General features: G+C 34.9%; 1 protein-coding gene across 1 annotated transcript in view; it reads right to left on the bottom strand.

The window, feature by feature from the left end:
* TNKS (tankyrase) overlaps positions 1 to 18,647 on the bottom strand; it is a 178,696-nt gene that overhangs the window by 25,551 nt on the left and 134,498 nt on the right. Inside the window, exons 13-17 of the mRNA XM_036894099.2 lie at positions 13,165 to 13,244; positions 10,029 to 10,174; positions 8,293 to 8,458; positions 6,650 to 6,869; positions 6,254 to 6,363 (exon numbers count right to left, since the gene is read on the bottom strand). Coding sequence (XP_036749994.2) covers positions 6,254 to 6,363; positions 6,650 to 6,869; positions 8,293 to 8,458; positions 10,029 to 10,174; positions 13,165 to 13,244 — 722 coding nt within the window. The remainder of the gene's footprint in view (positions 1 to 6,253; positions 6,364 to 6,649; positions 6,870 to 8,292; positions 8,459 to 10,028; positions 10,175 to 13,164; positions 13,245 to 18,647) is intronic.

The raw sequence follows: 18,647 nt of genomic DNA, 5'->3' as shown, positions 1-18,647 counted from the left end.
TCTAATCTGTCAAACTTTTCAAACAAGCATTCTACACCCACCGCTTCTCTTATCCGATCCACTTATTGAAACACCCATCTCAAAGATTCTCAGTTTTCTTTCTTCAGCCCGTGGAAAGTAACATAACATAACAAAACAACATTTTACAAAACTCAGTCTGCCATGTAGAGGAAAAGTCAGCAGCACACACATTCGCTAATAACCAGGCATAAAGTGATGAGATCCTCAACTGTGGTCAGAGAAGAATGAAAAAGAAGAGCGGAATCTGAGAGATTTTGAAGGAAAAAAGACTGAATTTTAGAAAAGTAAATTAGCCATAGAGGAAGAGAGAAAAGTCAAAGAGACTATCTTTTATTCTTTTTAATTTGGTCTAGAAGATTAGAAAACATAGGTGGGAGCATTAACAGAAGCTGAGTGGCGAAGTTTAAGTAGGAATGAAACTGTAAGATGGTTCACTGGGTATGTAGTTTTTAGGCAAAATATCAAAGTAATGATGCTCTAGAAATGGTCTGACTCACAAGGGTGGAGCACGGATAAGAGGACATTGTTTACGTAAACTCACTCACTTTCTCTTACCCACTCCCCACCAAGCACACCTTTGCTGGACACCTACCTAAGTGCCTGCCACTGCGGAAGGAGCTCTAGGGGGATTACAAAGTAGAATACTGAGCTGCGAGCTGTAGCTACTTGACAAATGAGCTCACTAAGAAAGGAACACAGAGAGATAATCACAAGGGGCATAAAGCCTTGAGAACGACCATACTTGAGGAAGGAGAGCAGAGAAGGGCCCTCGGAAGAGACAAAGGAGCACGAAGAACTGTAGGAGCAATGGGAGGCAGCAGGGCTTTGACTGTGAAAGACAAGGTAGGGGACTTCAAAGAGAGCAGGGTCTTTATACAGCAAAAGGTTTATATAGCAAAAGGTTAATGGCTTTATATAGCAAAAGGTTTCAGCTTCATCCCCAAAGTCCTTATAAAAGTAAGTTTAGGACCATCAATTATGCACAGGTAATAAGGACTCAATGACTAGATTTTTAGGAATAACAAAAATAATTTTCATCTTATAAACACACTTCAGGACACTAGTTTGGTTACCACTAAAGTATTTCTGAAATCCATTTTGACTCCAGTATTTTATAATTTTGTGCAATTGGTACATTTGTGTTCTTTATGGATATATTTCCTTGGAATAACTTGATCATTTTGAGAATTAACTCAGAAGCACATTATCTGTTGAGAACAGATTTCTAACTCAAGCTGTTGCCCAACTGCAATATACTGAGTTATTTGAAGCTGACTTTTGTGAGAATGGGAAGATGGGGAAGGAAAGACAAAGTACCCCAAGATGGGATTTAGGGCATGTTTCTTCATATTTTCCTTAAGATGGCCTTTGCTGCCTTGAAGACATTTACTTCAAAACGAACAGGCACTTTTTCTGAGGTAGTATTAAAGTTTTTAAAATGTAATACAAATATTTGTTGATTTTAGAATTTCAGAAAACAAAGAGAAGAAAATTAATGAGGGAAATACAAATCAGACAACTTGTAAGGAAGCTTCAGATTTGCTCTGACTATAACTATAAAGACAAAAATATAAAAAAGGAATGTAACCCAACCAGGGCTCCTGAGAATAGGCTGTGTTTTCTGATCTTTTTGGATTATGAATGATGTATCAGCATTATAGAATTTATTCTAACACAAAAGATACAAATAGTTACCATCTGTGGTACTGTCAAAATCGCTTAAAACAAAACAAAACAAGACCCAGTAATGTATCTACCTAATTCAAAGGATATATGCTGAAAAGGATGGCTGTTTTGTCTCCCCTGTGAGATTATAGGGTGTTTTAACTATGTTTCTGATGATTAATTTTATTCTCTTCCTATATGTATTGGCAGAATAATATAATTTGGTAGTCTTATTTGCACAGGCTTTCAAAAATACATAGTCCAAGGAAAACTGTGTGTGTGTGTATGTAAAATGAATTGCACATATGATATGTACTATTAAATTTTCATTACTGAATTTATAGTTTATATTCTGTGAAACCAAAAATGTGCGTTAAATTTGCTGACAAGCATGTGAAAGAGCAATAAACAGGAAGGAATATATTACTACCAAAGAGAATAAAAAACAATCCTTAAGTCTTTTTAAAATAGCTGTACCACTGGGGCAAAAAACAGTAAGTGAAATTTCAGGCTGACAAATGCACTGAGTAAACTGCAGCTCAGCTCTATACAATACACAAGGGCAAGGTATTAACCGGAGGGTCTAGGAAAGGAACTGAATGCTGCTGGAATGTTTCCAGAAGAAAGAGTCTGTTTAACATGGTTTCAGAATTCAGTTGCAACACAAAATGCTTTGTGACATATACAACATAAAAAAGGCCACAAGGGCCTTAATTTCATTTTAGAAAGCTGGGGAGTAGGGAGGAGAGAAATGTGCTTGGGCTCCAGTTAGAGGCATTTAATTGTACAACAATGTCATGAAATTCCCCCAGTGAATATAGTTTAGAGAAAGCATGTAAACTGAAAAAGCTGAGAGGAAACTCAGCAAATTGATTTACTCTTATGAGATAACAGAAAATTACATGCTTTGTGGTAAATATGTATCAATGCTTATATTTACTCAGTAACAGGAAAATTAACTGTCTTGTGCAAATGTATATTAAAAAAATATTATAAGGCATTACAATACAAAAACAACAGATGGGATAACACACATGACCATTAACAAAAAATCCCATAAAATCTTTTATTTAAGCTTCTAGAACTATGAGTTTGTTTCTCCATTTGGAAAAACAGGGGCAAGTTCTTTCTGTATAACAAGGCCCAAAGACCCACAGAGAACAAACAGACTGAGCTCTCCAGAGGAAAAGAGGTAAGCATGCACCAAAGAACAACCACTAATTAAGTAAGAACGTAGGGGACTTTGGGCAATTTCATAGGTATCCCACATGATTATTTTATCCCCAGGCTGGATGGGATAAAATGGGATATTTTATCCCCAGGCTCATAAGGATGGGATGAACCAGTTTGAGCAAACCTACTACTGGAGTCAATCTGTGTCTATTTCATACTGATGTTGAGCTAATCAATTGCCCAGATTATCCCCGTGGCTGTGAGAGGCAAGAGGACACATAGCCCTTATTCTAGTGGCTCAGAGTGAGGGCCGAAGGGAGCGAGTGGTCTTATAATCACAGTATTACCTTGGATTTTTACAATGCCTTAGGACAGAGAATGCACTTCCACATGCATGGTCTCCTCTAATTACCACATAACCCTGTAAAGAAGGTCTGAGCATCCAAGTCTCATTAACGAGAGGATTGAAGATGAGAAGGAGTAAGGCACTTGCCGAAGACTACTGGGTGCTACGGGGAAGACCAAAGACTAGATGACCGATGTTGAGATCCCAAAGTCAACTCTTTCCATTACACCACAGCTGCCTGCAGGGTCTTGGCTAGACTGAAACACAAGAGTTGTTTCCTGACAGGTTGAAAATGGCGCAGTATGGTATTTAAAGAGAGAATCCCTTTAGGTAGAGATAATTGGGTAACACTATACTGTAGCCTACTCTACAAAGAGCTTCATTTTTAATATAGAAACCTCAACTCCACAGTAAGTGCTGCAAAAATCTCTTCCACAAAACCACTACTTGAGAGCAGTGCATCATATATCCATGCAGTCCGGTCAGTTCAAGCAGCACAGGGATGAAACCAATATAACCAGTGTCATGCCGCCTAGAGGAGAAATGTGGACCAGAGCCCTAAGATTTCATTAAACTATCCACCCAAGGCTTATGTGTAATGTGAATAAAAGGGTACTTTCAAATTATACAGAGATTCATTTATCTAAAAGGTAATAAAAATACAATTATATCTGCCTTTTAGTTAAAGGAAGACAAAGTAGCTTTTACAAGTTTTTTTATTGTGGTTAACATTGGCCCTTATTTTAATACTGGTCCTGACTGAGACTGAGATAAATAGTTACCTGATACAGTTGCTGATAATAGATTATACGGCATATAAGGATTTTAGTGACCAAAAAAATCTACCTGCACAATAAGGTAGAAACACCTACTACAGACACATTATCCAGCTCATTATCACTTCCTCAGAAGGATGGGATGAACCAGTTTGAGCAAACCTCTGATAAATGCCCTCTACACAGCCTGGAGAATTTTCTGTCTACTTTCACCTCAGTTAGTTATCTTCATTCACAAAGAGCTTAGCAGTAAGGATGTGATAACAAATAAGGTAACATAAAAAGAGAGAAGGAAACAGAAAACGTTCATGATTTTCTCACTTGGAGCTAGGAGAGGAGAGCAGGGGTTGTGCAGAATGGTGCGACAGGCCTATGAAATGGAGCAGTGGGCCCCTGGTCAGGAGACTGACTGTATTACGCCTCCCGTCAGCTCACGGCAAAGACAGCTTCAAGGGAACATGAAATAAGACAAGGTCGACCTGAACACCACATTACTACTTAGCCACAAAAGAGAACCACTAGACATTTTATTTCTCTTGCACTGGTCGCTAAATGATATACATGCATTGTAAGTAACATCTCAACACTGCTCCCATCAGGAGAATGGGCTGAATAGTAAAATACTTACTTTATAAATTAAACTTTACTTCATTTACCCTGAGAATGGGCTGAATAGTAAAATACTTACTTTATAAATTAAACTTTACTTCATTTACCCATTACAACCAGTAAGACTGTGAAAGGAAAAGCCAGATGGGACAGAACTTTTCCACATCCACAATGTATGGGATATATTGAAAAATACATATATCCATATAGTCTACACAGTTGTTAGCATAAGTTTATGAGATCAGGTCAAGAACTGTAATTCTATTGCCCACACCTAACCTTACTCATTATTAGATTTACAGAGAAGTTAAAAGACTGACAGAAGTTGTACCGAGTCTTTCAGCTTTATAAACTCTTAATGGCAGCTTAGCAAAGGGCTTGGTGAAATGCAATATGGAGAGAAGGATCATGCTAAGAAGTGAACATTCATCTCTAAATTATATGTATTTATAGTTATAACTCAAAGGTAAAAGGATTATGTGTAAATATATATGCAGTATGTTAGCAGTAAGTATTTTGTAGGCCGGAGTTTCAGCAGAAATGTATGTCATTCAGTGAAACTGAGACTCTTTTATGAAGAAAGGTTAAAAGAAAATTCTAACACCTATAATAAAAGATAAATCATCTTTGGAAAGATAACTTTAGATACTGAGTTTCAAGAGGATTTCAGTAGTCATACATTTATTAAACCTGTTAACTTTCAATTACATTATGTGACACTTGGAAGTTTAATTTTCTTTTCTGTTTGTCTAACTTAAACTTGGTTATTTACTTTCCTTACAAATATTTCCTTCAGATTTGTCATTTCTCTGAAATATGGTCTTTGCAGAGGGGCAAAAGAAGAGGAGGGTATTCTCATTATGAAGGGCAAGGGAGAAGAGAGTAAGAGAAGAGAGAAATCACATGATTAGCTGTTCCGTACACCTTGCCAGGCCTTCTGCAAACCCAGAAACTGTTCTCATCACTAGTGATTCCAACTATGAAAACCCCTGACATGTACAGTCTGGCATCTTGGATTTTTACAGTCCAAGAGGGATTAAGTGGATGAACAGACAAGCACATGAGCACACCCATTATTCCTGTGAGACTCATTAGGCCTGAAGTGGGCCTTGGTGACTTCCAGGCAGTCAGTTCCAACAAATGTCACCAAGGCTCTGCAATACATCCTGTTCCTCTTCCTGTGTCAGCGGATAGTTACAGTTAGAGGGCCTTGACAGAAGGACTCTGGGCCTTCACTGTGGGGTTTGAGCTAGTTATCCAAATCATATACACTAAGAGCTCACTTACTTGGATATTTTGATAAAAATAAACACGCATGATTTCCGTGCCTATTACGGAGCTTCCTGGCTTTTCAATAGTTTCTAAAATCTACCTGAGATAGAGTTAAGATTTACTATCTATATCAATAAATATTAACTGAGAAGCCCTTACGTACGTATTATTGTGCTACATAATGGGAAGACACCAAAAAGCTGTAAAAAGCATGGATCTTGGCCAAGATAGTTAAGCTGAAGTGGGAAGAATAGAAACTCTGAACAGTAAGATTAAAACTGTGCTAAATTGTGCAATTGGTTAGATATCTACTTACTTCATGCACACTATGTGTTTAGTAAAGTAGCAAATGTCAGTGAAGTTTTCTAGACTTAAACTTTAGCATGCTCACCCCATAGGATGCTGCATTATGGAGAGGAATTAAACCACCTTTGTCTTGGGCATTAACATCTGCTCCGTGTTCTAGAAGATACTCAGCTACTTCCAAGTTATTGTAGCCCGCTGTTAGAGTGAAAAAAGGCAAACACGTCAGCTTTAAAGAAAAAAAAATGTGTGTATAAATAATAATGACTGGAAAATGTTAGTTTTAATACTTTCTGCTTTAAAAGCTAATGCGATTATCACATAATTAAGAGCCTTTACAATAAGAAATTATATAAAATTTTCTCAGTATACTTAGCATTTTGCTAAGTAAGAAGCACTCTTCATGCTCAGCATTTCTTTCATTTTCTGGTAATCTGGTATCCAAGAAAGGAGCGTGGGCCTTGGAAGTGCTGGTGACACTTACCTGCCAGGTGCAGAGGGGTGGAGTTTCTGCCCTGCGTGTCTCTGCAGTTGATATTCTCTGGGGTACAGAGCTTCTGCACTCTTGCCAGGCAGCCCTTCTTGGCAGCATCCAACAGGGCAGCATCTCCTCTCAGTAAGTCCTGAATATCTGTGTCTCCTTCTTTTACCAAATCTAAAGGTGTATTTCCATCTCTGTTCTTTTTAGTTGGATCTGCTCCATGCTACAAACAAAAACAAAAACACCCCCAAGAGGGTTTGTATTTTCTGTAATACCTTTCCGAAGGTTGGTTTAACTTCACCTCCATTCATCCAAGGAAAGATATCTATTCTTATATGCATTTTGAAAAACAGAGGCAATATCCTGTTTTATTTTGCAAATATCCTACTTAAAATTTGGATCAGCTTTCTAACTACCTCTCAACCAAACCCCCAAGTATCAGGATAGATGGTGACGGTTCAGTGGGAAAGGTTTTGAGTGTACATTTTACTTTTTCTATTGTGTATTTTCTCAGGCTCCAATCTGTCTTTGGAAACCTTTTTTTTCTTTTAAGAATGGCCCAGATGTTCATTTTGACCAGATTTCAATTACATAAAGATATTCAGTATATATCATAGAAAACAAGTGATAGGATGAAGACACACAGGTGGAAAAATTCTTAATTCTACTAGCAATCAATAAGAAAAAATTTGGTCATTTAATCAATATTTTCATTTTAAGTCCTAACACCTACCATGAAATTAGATGAAATGTATTAACAATTAATGTAATAAAGTACATTAAAGTCAAGAATCTTTACCAAAGGCCTCATATAGACTGCTATTGGCCCTCCGGAGAAATCTGGAATAAACCAAGCTGGATAATGAATTCACAGTGACCTGGAAGTTATTTCTTACCTACCAGTAATAATAAAGACGAGTATCAACTACAGTGTTATTCTCAAAACTCATAAGGATGTAAATACCATAAAACTGGTAGGAGAATAATTTTATTTATATTTTCAGGTTGAATGAATGGAAGAAGGAAGGAACTACATAAATACATGTCCAGTCATTTTTCACACCCTTTAATTTAAAAAGAACACAAAATTATTAAGTTAGTTTCATATAACTACTAGTTTCTACTATGTATTGTATATCCCCCCAAATTTATATGAATAACTTTTTTAGAGATTACCTTATAGCTTAATAAAAATCTAATATTGAAATAAAGTTCTTAAAAGATATATATGTTTAAATAATGTTTAACAATGAGGAATGAGTTTGTTAACAATAATAAAATAGACAGCAAGGAAAAAATCAGACTTGACAGAAAAACTTGTTTTTCCTTGTACAAATGTTGTCTGAAGTTAATACTGTGTTAGTTAGATAAGCAATGCAAATTAATTCAACTTTTTCCAAACCAAAACCTACCCTGATGAACTGTGATGAACTGAGCTTAATCAAATCAATTCAGAAAGGCGCTTCAGACACTACTCAAAGCTGTGTAAGTACGCCACACTTAAACATCCCCCGAAAATAGACAATGGAAGCAGTCTCTACAGCACTTATCACAGTTAACAGAATAATTTACTTTGATGTGATTTTATGTAGCGACAAAAAATAAATATAATTATTTTATATTTTATAATTTTTAAAATTACATACTTTTAAAAGGAGCTTGCAGATTTCATATTTTCCTTTAGCTGCTGCTTCATGTAGAGGGGTGAATTTCCATAAGTCCGCCACATTGACAGAAGCCCCATGCCTTACTAAAAGCTCGGCTACCTCATAGTGTCCATACGAACAAGCGTTATGAAGGGGCACCAAGCCACTAAACGAAAGAAAATCATCTTAAAGACATATAACAGATCTTTGCATTAAAATGATATTTGACTTCCCCTGGTTTCTTGGTGATGGATATAAATTCCACAGAATCCTTAATCTTAAAATACATATAGATATACCCATAGAAAAAGGTTTCATCCCAAAACATTTAATTCAAACTTCATTCTGGCAATGTAAAGGGAAAGACTACAAAGTGATTTCAAGAATAACTAATCAAAATAATCTGTTTTTATCATTTCTCAGGTTTCCTTCCATTTGGTTTTCCTAGTGGAAACTGTACACTTACTTAGAAATATAAAATATACAATGCAATTAAAATAATTTACTGAAGCAAGTTCTACCTTTGGCTTTTGGATTTTACTTTGAAACGCCTAATAATTCAGTAGTGGTTTCTGAGCATAGGTTCAAATATTCAGGTGCCATGCAATGAAAACTCACAATCCAAGTGATACTGAGGAAAACAGCAATGTCAATTATAAGTTCTAAATCAGATGAGAAAATCTAGTTGCCTCAACTTATGTACGAACTGTTCTGAGATAACTCTAAGTTCTTATTAGAAAGTAGCCGGCATTCTCAAAGGACAAAAAGATGAACACATAAAAAAAAGATGCATCAAAAGGGTAAGTTTAATTGCACTTAAGGCATGGCAGAAACAAGGTATCAAGTATCTTTTTATTCAGAGAGATCAGTCCTTTTTTTTTAATGTTCTGAGCTCAAAAATACTAAGCACTAACATGGGCAAATGTTGGTAGCTCTCAATGCACTGCAAGCTTTTTAAAGGGCTAGTGATATCACTATTGAATATTCATGTCTGATGTGTACCTTTTAAAAGATAAATAAATCCATAATGGCTAATCGAAGTTTAAGTTGTATGGTTTAACTCAACAGACATTTGCTTATTTATATTCTGATATGGTAAGAAATTAACTCAAAATATGGAAACTCCTTTCAGTTAAAACTTCCTTCTTACATTTCTAAATATTTTGCATGGTTGCTTTAACTCTTGTCTAGATAAATTAAAATTAGTGAACTAATAAAAATATAGATTATCTGAATTAGTAAAAATAGAATATTTCTATTACAACTGTTGACTTTGCAAGAGGTTTCTTCTTTTTGAAAGAGATCATATATTTTTAATGGCAAAAAAAGAGATGAATAATATATTCAAGCTATACAAGCACATTTATACAATGCAATGAAGTATTATATACAGGCATTAAACAGATGAGTTTAACTAATGAGTCCTGATATGGAAATACATTCAAGATGTACAACTGGGTGAAAAAAAAGCAAATGGGAAAGTAGACTGTAAGGAACTGCATCATGATTCCTGTGAAATTACACAAAATTTTAATGCTGTCATCTCTAGGAGGTAGGGTCAGGGAATTTTCACTTTCCATACTGTACATTTCTACAGTGCTTTACTTGACACTTTAAACTTTAAAAAACATGCAATACCTTTTTAACAGGGGAAAATAGGACTTTAAGAATATTTTTTAAAAATTTCTTTAAGTCTCAAGAGAGTAAATCCCAAACAGCTGAACTGTACCACATACCCTTTATCTTTGGCATGGACATCAGCACCATGATGCAGAAGGTACTCCACGACTGACACACGGTTATAGCCTGCTGCAAAGTGCAAGGGCGTAGAATGGCGGCCCTCCAAATCTCTGCAATTCACATTTTGAGGGCTGCAAAGTTGCTTTAATGGCACAAACACAGAAAGAACATTAATATTTACTCTGATTTTGCTCTAAAATACTGCAGGTGTTTTGGAAAAATTGTAGTTTTCTAATGAATATTTATATCCAAAGATTAGATAATGTACATGTGTTTAAAAATCAGCCAGCACTACGCTTGGCTTTATGGTGCCTACAAATATTCTTACACTGTTTTACAGAGCAGTTTAATCTTTTTTCGGTATTTCCTGGCCAAATCCTTATCAAAGAGAAAAACCCATAATACAGCAAGCATTTCCAAGGCAAATGATGCCTTTCCTTTCCATCTTTCTAAGGCTTTTCTCTCTGGGGCTGCTTGTCACACAGAGAGTCTGCTCATACTAGCAATGCTCTTAGTCATTCTTTTCTCAAAAAGGACCAACCCTGGGTGACCATGGAACTACCCAGAGTTCTCATTCCCTCTGATGTTACAAGCTAAAAAGGCTCTGGAACAATTATATTAATTCTACCTGGGCCACCCACTTGACTTGTGATCCATACCTGATCTGTGGGGACATGTTTATCTAGCTCTACAAGTCAACCTGATTCTAACAGACGCATACCCTGGTTTTGGTCTTTACTTCCATTTCCACCAGCTGGGCCCTCCAGATGTCTGTCTCCTTTCCTCCTTCTGAATGGTATCGTTTGGGCATAAGCTCTGTTTCGGTTGCTTACAGAGCAGGAGGCACAGTCAGGACTGACATGCTGTGCCACTGCTGGTGACAGATGAATTATAGGAACAACATTTGAATAACTTACAATTTAGAAAGAATTTCATATTCTTTCAGTGAGAGACTTATTATCTAGCTATGAAGTTGGTAATTATCTTCATTTTGCAGATAAATAAACCAAGGCTCAGAAAGGCTAAGTGACCAATCCTTTTCCATAGAGTTGGTAAGGGGCAGAATAAAGACTCAAACCCTGTTTGCCTGATTTTTAAACTCTTGATCTTTTTACTACACTATTTCTTACTTTCTTAATCACTCAAATTCAAGGAAGTAAAAAAAAAAAGCAGAGAAAACAGTGACATTTTCTAGGCTACGAAGGGCTTTTCAGGCATTTGACACTCTTGTGCTGTTCCTGACACTGTAATGAGTCATTAGTATATAAAAACTAAGAACCTGAAAGGTACCTGGTTCTACTAATATCTTGACTAGGGGCTTTCATACTGTAGAGGGAAAACAGGACTTTTCAGATGGTACAGTTTTCACATGACAGAAGGAGGCCTGAGCAGTAAGGGAGAGCCTAGAGTCTTACCACCTCCACATGGAAAAACACCAGATCAAATGTCAAGAGCCACTGTCACTTGGCCAGGTTAAGTATTATCTTTTCATGACAAGTGAGTCTGTGCCCAATACATAAATTATAGAACTTTAATAAATAAAATTTTATAAATAAAATGAAATGAAATGACAAATTAATATATAACTAAAAAGAAAGGCTGCAAAAATTGGTAATAAAAGCTCTAAGCCTGTCTTACATGACTGAAGCTTCTTCCTGCTGCTGCTTTTTTCTTCTGGCTCTTATATTGTAAATTAATTTTTTTTCCAGAGAATATTAGCAAAATAGGAATGAAGTAGGGACTTAAGCACATCCATGTTGCCAGGTTATAAAAATAAAAGCTCATTTTGTTTATTAAATATTCATTTTTAATATTTGTTAGTTCTTAATTTTTTATCCTATTTCACTCTTTTTGAATGCTGCAGCTATTTTACATCCTTCTCACCTATACTTTACTCAGCAGCTTTTCCTTCTAATTTCTAATACTTTCTAAAAAAATACATAATTTTAGATCTAAGAGAACTTTAAAATTTCTTCCTAGTGGCTATTACAAATGAAATTCACTATTTTCCTCACATGGTATAAGATGGAAAGAAGAAAGCTTAGAAGTGGCCACATATTGAAACAAAAAATAAAATTTCTAGACAACAGAGCTTAGAAAGTGTTCACTCTCATTTTCAACCAGTATAAAGCATCAACAGTGCTAAAATTAGTTTGCTGCTAAAAGTCACAAAAATAGAGTTTGCTTACTAAGGATTGACAAAGTTTGGTTTGTAAAAAATAACCTGGTATGACTGTCAGTACTAATTTTGCAGTTTGCTTTTATTTATTTTTTATTAAAGTATCATTGATATACAATCTTACGTTGGTCTCAAATAAACAGCAGAGTGGTTCAACAGCTGCCCATATTAAATTAGATCCTCACCCCCTCTAGTGCAGTTACTATTTGTCAATTCAGTTAAGATGTTACAGAATCATTGTCTATATTCTCCATGGCGGTTAGCTTTAATTAAAAATAAAAGTAATAAGAAATAAAAACAAAACCACAAGACCAACCCTCAAACAAAAATAAAACCCATATTCTTTCCTGCTATCTATACTCCTATATTAATTATTATAGATAGAAGTGTGTATGTTTTTAAAGAGCCCATTCAATATCAGAATATAATTTTATATTTGAAAAAATTAATCCCATAACCATTGTTTCTATACCACACATAAAGGTTGATAAAGTTTTTCTGGCTGGCAGAGTTACACAGAAAAGAAAATCTAACTTCTGCATATAAATATTCCATGTGCTGCAGGATCATAAGAATGCTTTCCTAGAGCAAATATAAGAATCTCTTGGAAAAGTACAAGAGACCTTGTTTCAAATTTTATTGTACTACTACCTGGGGCTTGAACTAGCTTAAAAATTCATTAGTGTGACCAAAAATAACACTTGAATTAATGTAAGTGGAAATAAAAGAGCTTTCATATAACCAGAAGAAAAGTGACTAAAAAGTGGCTTAGTGGATATAAGGCAGGCGCCAGGAAACTGCTGATGGCTAAAGATCTCTCCTGTTTATGGATCCACTCTGCTCGTCTCTTTTATTGTCTGGATCTGAGTAATTTCACTCAAATTTTACAATCTTAAAATGAATTGGTGAGTAAAGGCAGAGCTTCCCAAGACATTAAAAGCACTGCGCCTCACCTTCACAGTTTCCAAGTCTCCAGCTTTAGACGCCTCCAAGAGTCGATAGTCAACGTCGGAAGTGCGTATAGGTGTACTTTCTGTATAAAAAAAGAGGAAAATTACTGTTGGTTTTTAAGGAATCAGAGAACAGTTCAGAAGGGAAAATTATTTGGTGAATGAAGAGAGATTAAGGGTTAAGAAATTTCTGAGATCTAAATACAGTGTTTTTTCTCAATCTTTTTCAGATAAGAAATAAGTGGTTTCTTACTTCAGTTTACATCTACCTCATCCTAAGCCAAATTTAAATAAACTCTAAGACACAAATCCTTCTCCATTCCTACTTAAAATTTTCCAGTAGAAACTTGGCAAAGGGAATGCAGAAACGTAGGACCATGAGATCAAGAACCTCATTATTATACCTTGTTCTACAGGTACCGCAGCAAAGCTTTGGCAGAGATTTTGTTATGTAAACCTAGGAAAATCGTGCAACTTTTACATTTTATTTTATTTTATTTATTTTATTTATTTATTTTTATTGAAGGGTAGTTGACAACAGTATTACATTACATTAGTTTCAGGTGTACAACACAGTGATTCAACATTTATATACATGATAATTCTAGGTACCAGCTATCACCATACCAAGTTGTTACAATATTTTGACTATATTCCTTATGCTATACATTACATCCCGGTTACTTATTTATTTTACAATTGGAAGTGTGTTTATATATATATATATATATATATATATATATATATATATTTTGTGAGGGCATCTCTCATATTTATTGATCAAATGGTTGTTAACAACAATAAATTTCTGTATAGGGGGGTCAATACTCAATGCACAATCATTAATCCACCCCAAGCCCAATTTTCGTCAGTCTCCAATCTTCTGATGCACAACGAACAAATTCCTACATGGAGTACAAATTCTTACATAGTGAATAGCAACTTTTACATTTAATGTTTAGCCTTTCTTTGTGGACTCAAACTCTTCAACATGAAATAGAAGTACTATGCCTGAAATCAGTGATCTTCAAAAACATAATCAGTGTACACAAAAGGCCTACTAAATACAGAAATTTGTTTTTAATTTGTGTTTATTGGATGGTTTCAGGGAAATGCAATTTAAAATGTCTGTGTAATTGGGATGCTAAATAGAATATAATTAAATCAACTGTTAAGTCTAGAAATATGAGGCTAGTAAAGAAGTATTTTCATTAATCAAATACAAACAAACCAAAAATTCATTACAGATTGGCCCAAATAAAAAGCTTTTTCAAGAAAACAATGTATAATACATCACTCTGAGTATGTACATGGACACTGAGTGTGGCTATATTAACAGAGAAGGACTTAAGTTCAGGAGACCTAGGTTTACACTGGTCTCTATTAACTGTGACAATGGACAAATCACTTAAAAGCTTAGTTTTGACATCCATAGAGTACTGGTTTCCTTAAATTCTCGTTCAGATTTCAGATTGCATTATCTTATGATCAGAGAACCTTTCTTGAGTCTACTGCCCAAATGAGAAGATCAAGTGATGTTATAAAAAGGTTTTAAATTTCAGAAGAAATACTTTGGCTCTTTCTGGTCTGAAGTGTTTGATTCAGGAGAGTGGCTTTTATAGAATAAGTAATGAGAAGAAAAACTGAACTTATTTAGTGGTAATGATAATAATACAGAAAAAATGTGAAGATTAGAGGAAAGCAGAGACTATTTCACATACTGGAGAACATTTTTGAAATATCAACGATTGCTTCTCTTACAAAGGGAGTTTATTCCATTTGTTAGTTTGTGAAGCTGTTGAGGAAAGAAATCAGTGTTGCTCATCTTTATATTCCCTTTCACGTAGAGGATATTCAGAGGCATTTGCTGCATCGTGTTCCATGCTATTTTATACTGGGGTCAATGTGTATGTTAACACATCTTTCTTTGGTTGCCCTCATTCTGCTCTTTCATGGCTCCTTTGCCTCCGTTCCAACGTGCATGCCATTACTGCATTTACAGGTGAGGAGTCTGTGTATGTTATATCTCCCTATGATTCTGGCAGTTGGTAAAACTCCCTGAAACGTCCTTTGGAAATCTGTAGGTAATATTTTTAGTTTATCATTTCAACAAAATAATTGTTTATGTATACAGAGTTTGAACCTTGGATATTTTCAGACTCTAGCATTTGAGGGTTACAATTACATGGCTGCATTTTTTAATTCTTGGAGCTATCTGAAAATTGGCACACCTGTCTTGATGCAGACTGCCTTGAAAAGGATATAATTTTACAATGTGAATGTAAGACTGCTTCGGAGAACTATGAGAAATTCTAGTCCCAGTCAAAGAGTAGAAGGCAGAGAAGTTCATTTAAAGATACTGATTAATTACTACACAGATTACAGAGCTCTGCATCCATTATAAATCCTCAACAGGCTTCTAAGAGATTTTTTTAGAAACAATGTGAACAAAGCATTAGTTGAAAGGGTATACATACAGCCAAGGAACTCTGTACAAAGAGATGCAGGATTAAAGAAGGGATATGAAAAATGAAGTTAAAAGGGAACACAGGCACAAGAAGAGTAGCTGATTATGCAAAGTACTGTATTAGTAAACTCTTCCTAAGCACATTTGCTTTTGCAGAGTATGAAATTAAAGATTTTTTTCTACAATTCCATTCTGGCTCATCAAAATTAAAAACAAAAAACCTCTCAAGTTTTGACGGCTGGAAGGCAGTATGCTATTAAAAAAAAAATCTCTTGTAAACCGGCTGTTTAGATAGTGTTAGACTACAGGACAGGCAATAGGTCTTAGCAGCTTACTGCAATGTGCAAATGTAAATGGGGATTTCAGTGTTTAATTTAGCTTTTGAAACTTCCCAAACCATACCTCTATAAGTGACTTGGTAAAAGTCATGCAATAACTGTACTGGAATACACAGATTAGGCTAAAAGTGCTGCTAAAAGAACTGTCTGTGATGCTGGATATATTCTTTATCTGTGCTAAAATAGCAGCCACTATCCATATGTGGCTACTGAGCACCTGAGATGTGGCCAGTACAACTTATGAACAGATTTAAAATTTTTATTTAATTTTAATTAGTTTAAATTTAGTCACATGTACTAGTGGCTGCCATATTGGACAGAGCAAGTCTAGAGAAAGCAGGGTTAGAGAAAAAAATCAAATCTTCTGAAATAATGTTTTAAAATTGCTGGTTTATAAAAAGCTGCTTATCTTATTTACTTTGACATTAATTTTGACATAACTATTGGCAGCAGTTTACAATAAAACTTTATTAAGGTAAACTGTTGGCAGCTATAGACTAGGGAGCTGAAAGTATATTTCTAAAAGTGGATCAGAAATTTTAACAGGTGTATTTAAATGACTTTTAAAAATCTTACCCAGAACAAAGCACCAACAGCTTACACATATCCTACATGACTTCTGCATCCTTTCAGGAGTGACTATAGATACAAGCTGGAATTGGATTAGTAAATGTAGGCGTAATTGAAAGTTCAGCTAGTACTTGGTCTGCAGATTATAGACACACAAGTTTCTTAAGGAAATACTTGTTTTCGAAAGTTATATCCTTTTCCAAACAAGAAACAACTCTCATTTTTCAAAACCTTTCTAAGGGCAAGACTTTACCATATACTTCTATTATTTGTATTATCTTTCTAGATCAATAAAGATTATGAAGATTATGAAGAAAGTACTGGCATCTATATTAAGCACTTAATTACCTATATAATGTTTTATCTAAGAAATCAATTTTTAATAACTATCAAAATAACTGAAGAAAAATACTTTAACTGTGATTCAATACTTCTATCTTTTACCAGAAGTCATATATTCTCACTGCTTCATTTAGAAGATATTTTCAAAGCATTAATGGATCTAATCTGCTTAACTTATTTAATCTTTTCCTATTTTATTTTGTTAATTACATCCAAAAATAATGCATAGTAATAGAAATTTTTATGTAATAGCTATGTTTACCTGGTTTATGGTTACAACTTCTAGAAACTAACTTAAAATTCAGTACTAAATGATTCTTAGTAAAAAGAATGAGAAAAATTTAGAAAGTTTTAGCAAAATCACACCTTCTAAAAATTATATAATTTATTGAGAAGGCAGAAATATTTCCTACTTAAAAAAAGGAGTGATTGCCTTCTTTCAACAAATGTTCCACTGCTTTGCTGAAATAGGAAGTTAAATGAAGTCATGTTTTCATAGTTCAAGCTTAAAATCCTATAGTAGGAAATCTCATTCCTTTAGATAATTCTTTTTCATTCTGATAGTAAAGATGCCCTAGACAAGTTTACTTCAGTGATCTAAAGATCACCTAAAATCGTCTAAGATTGAAGCAGAATCATTAGCTAAGAATGAACTAGTGTGAGGAAAGGAAGTCCCATCAACAGCATTTACAATGTTGCACAGATACTCATTTATGGGCTGGTTAGCTCTGACTCAGCTCTAACAGCACAGATGATCTCACAAGCCTGGGAAGTTCCTATTCAGTGTATAGTTGTGATTCACAACTGGGCTGTACTTTTTGGGGGGCCTTTAGAAATGCATGGGATCAATTTTTGTCTTCTGGTATAATCATATCCAAGGTATTACTATTATAATAACTATAAATTATTTTACCATAACTTTCTGTCGTTTTCTCTTTGTACTATATTTAGGGTATTTAATAGAGTTTTTGGAAGGTATCTAGATAGTTAGGTCATATTATCTATGAATTTCATTGCTGGGAAGGAAAGGGGATGTTATAAAATACTTGCTATAAAAAGGGGAACTGTGTTTGATGGAGTAAAGAAGTGCTGGGCTGTAGCAGAAAAAGTGTCTAGACTTCCAATTCCTAGTCTGTAGGGGTCTCTATTTACTTTCCCAGTTTGTCATTCTAGAACAGCTACAATCCATGGACAAAATTAAAAGGATCAGAGAGAAGAGCCAATTATACCAATTTTCTATCTAGTTCATCATTTTTCGGTAAAACTATTATTTACAATTTTAGGGCTTGGGAAACCAGTATCTATTTCCTTATCAGTTTTATGTTTGATCTCCCTCAATAAACTAGTTAAAATAATCTAATACTGTACTAGGTTGGCACTAACATTCAGCAAATTTTTATTAATTACATTTAAACTAGGAAAAGACATGATAATTTCCTAATAGCGCAATGCAGTTAAGAATTACAAAAAGCATGTCAGAATATAACATATGTAAGAACAGTTAATTAAAGATCACCATATGAATGATTATAATTTTCCCTATATGACAGATTTTACAGCTACTAAAATTCCACACTATTTATATGAGTTCGAAGTGATCTTTGATGATAACACTCACGAATCAGGTTTTCGACTTAAAACTAAAAAATTAAACAGTATTTCCATCCTCATGACACCTGCCTCACTCCACCAAAAAAGGCTGACGGGGAGGGCCACCAGCCAAAGTGCAAGCAAGCAAAGCAAGAAACACCCAGCCATGAAAACATTCC

The sequence above is a fragment of the Manis pentadactyla genome, chromosome 7 (assembly GCF_030020395.1).
Source record: "Manis pentadactyla isolate mManPen7 chromosome 7, mManPen7.hap1, whole genome shotgun sequence".
In the NCBI taxonomy this organism is placed as follows: domain Eukaryota; kingdom Metazoa; phylum Chordata; class Mammalia; order Pholidota; family Manidae; genus Manis; species Manis pentadactyla.
This window is presented reverse-complemented; position numbering and strand designations above follow the sequence as displayed.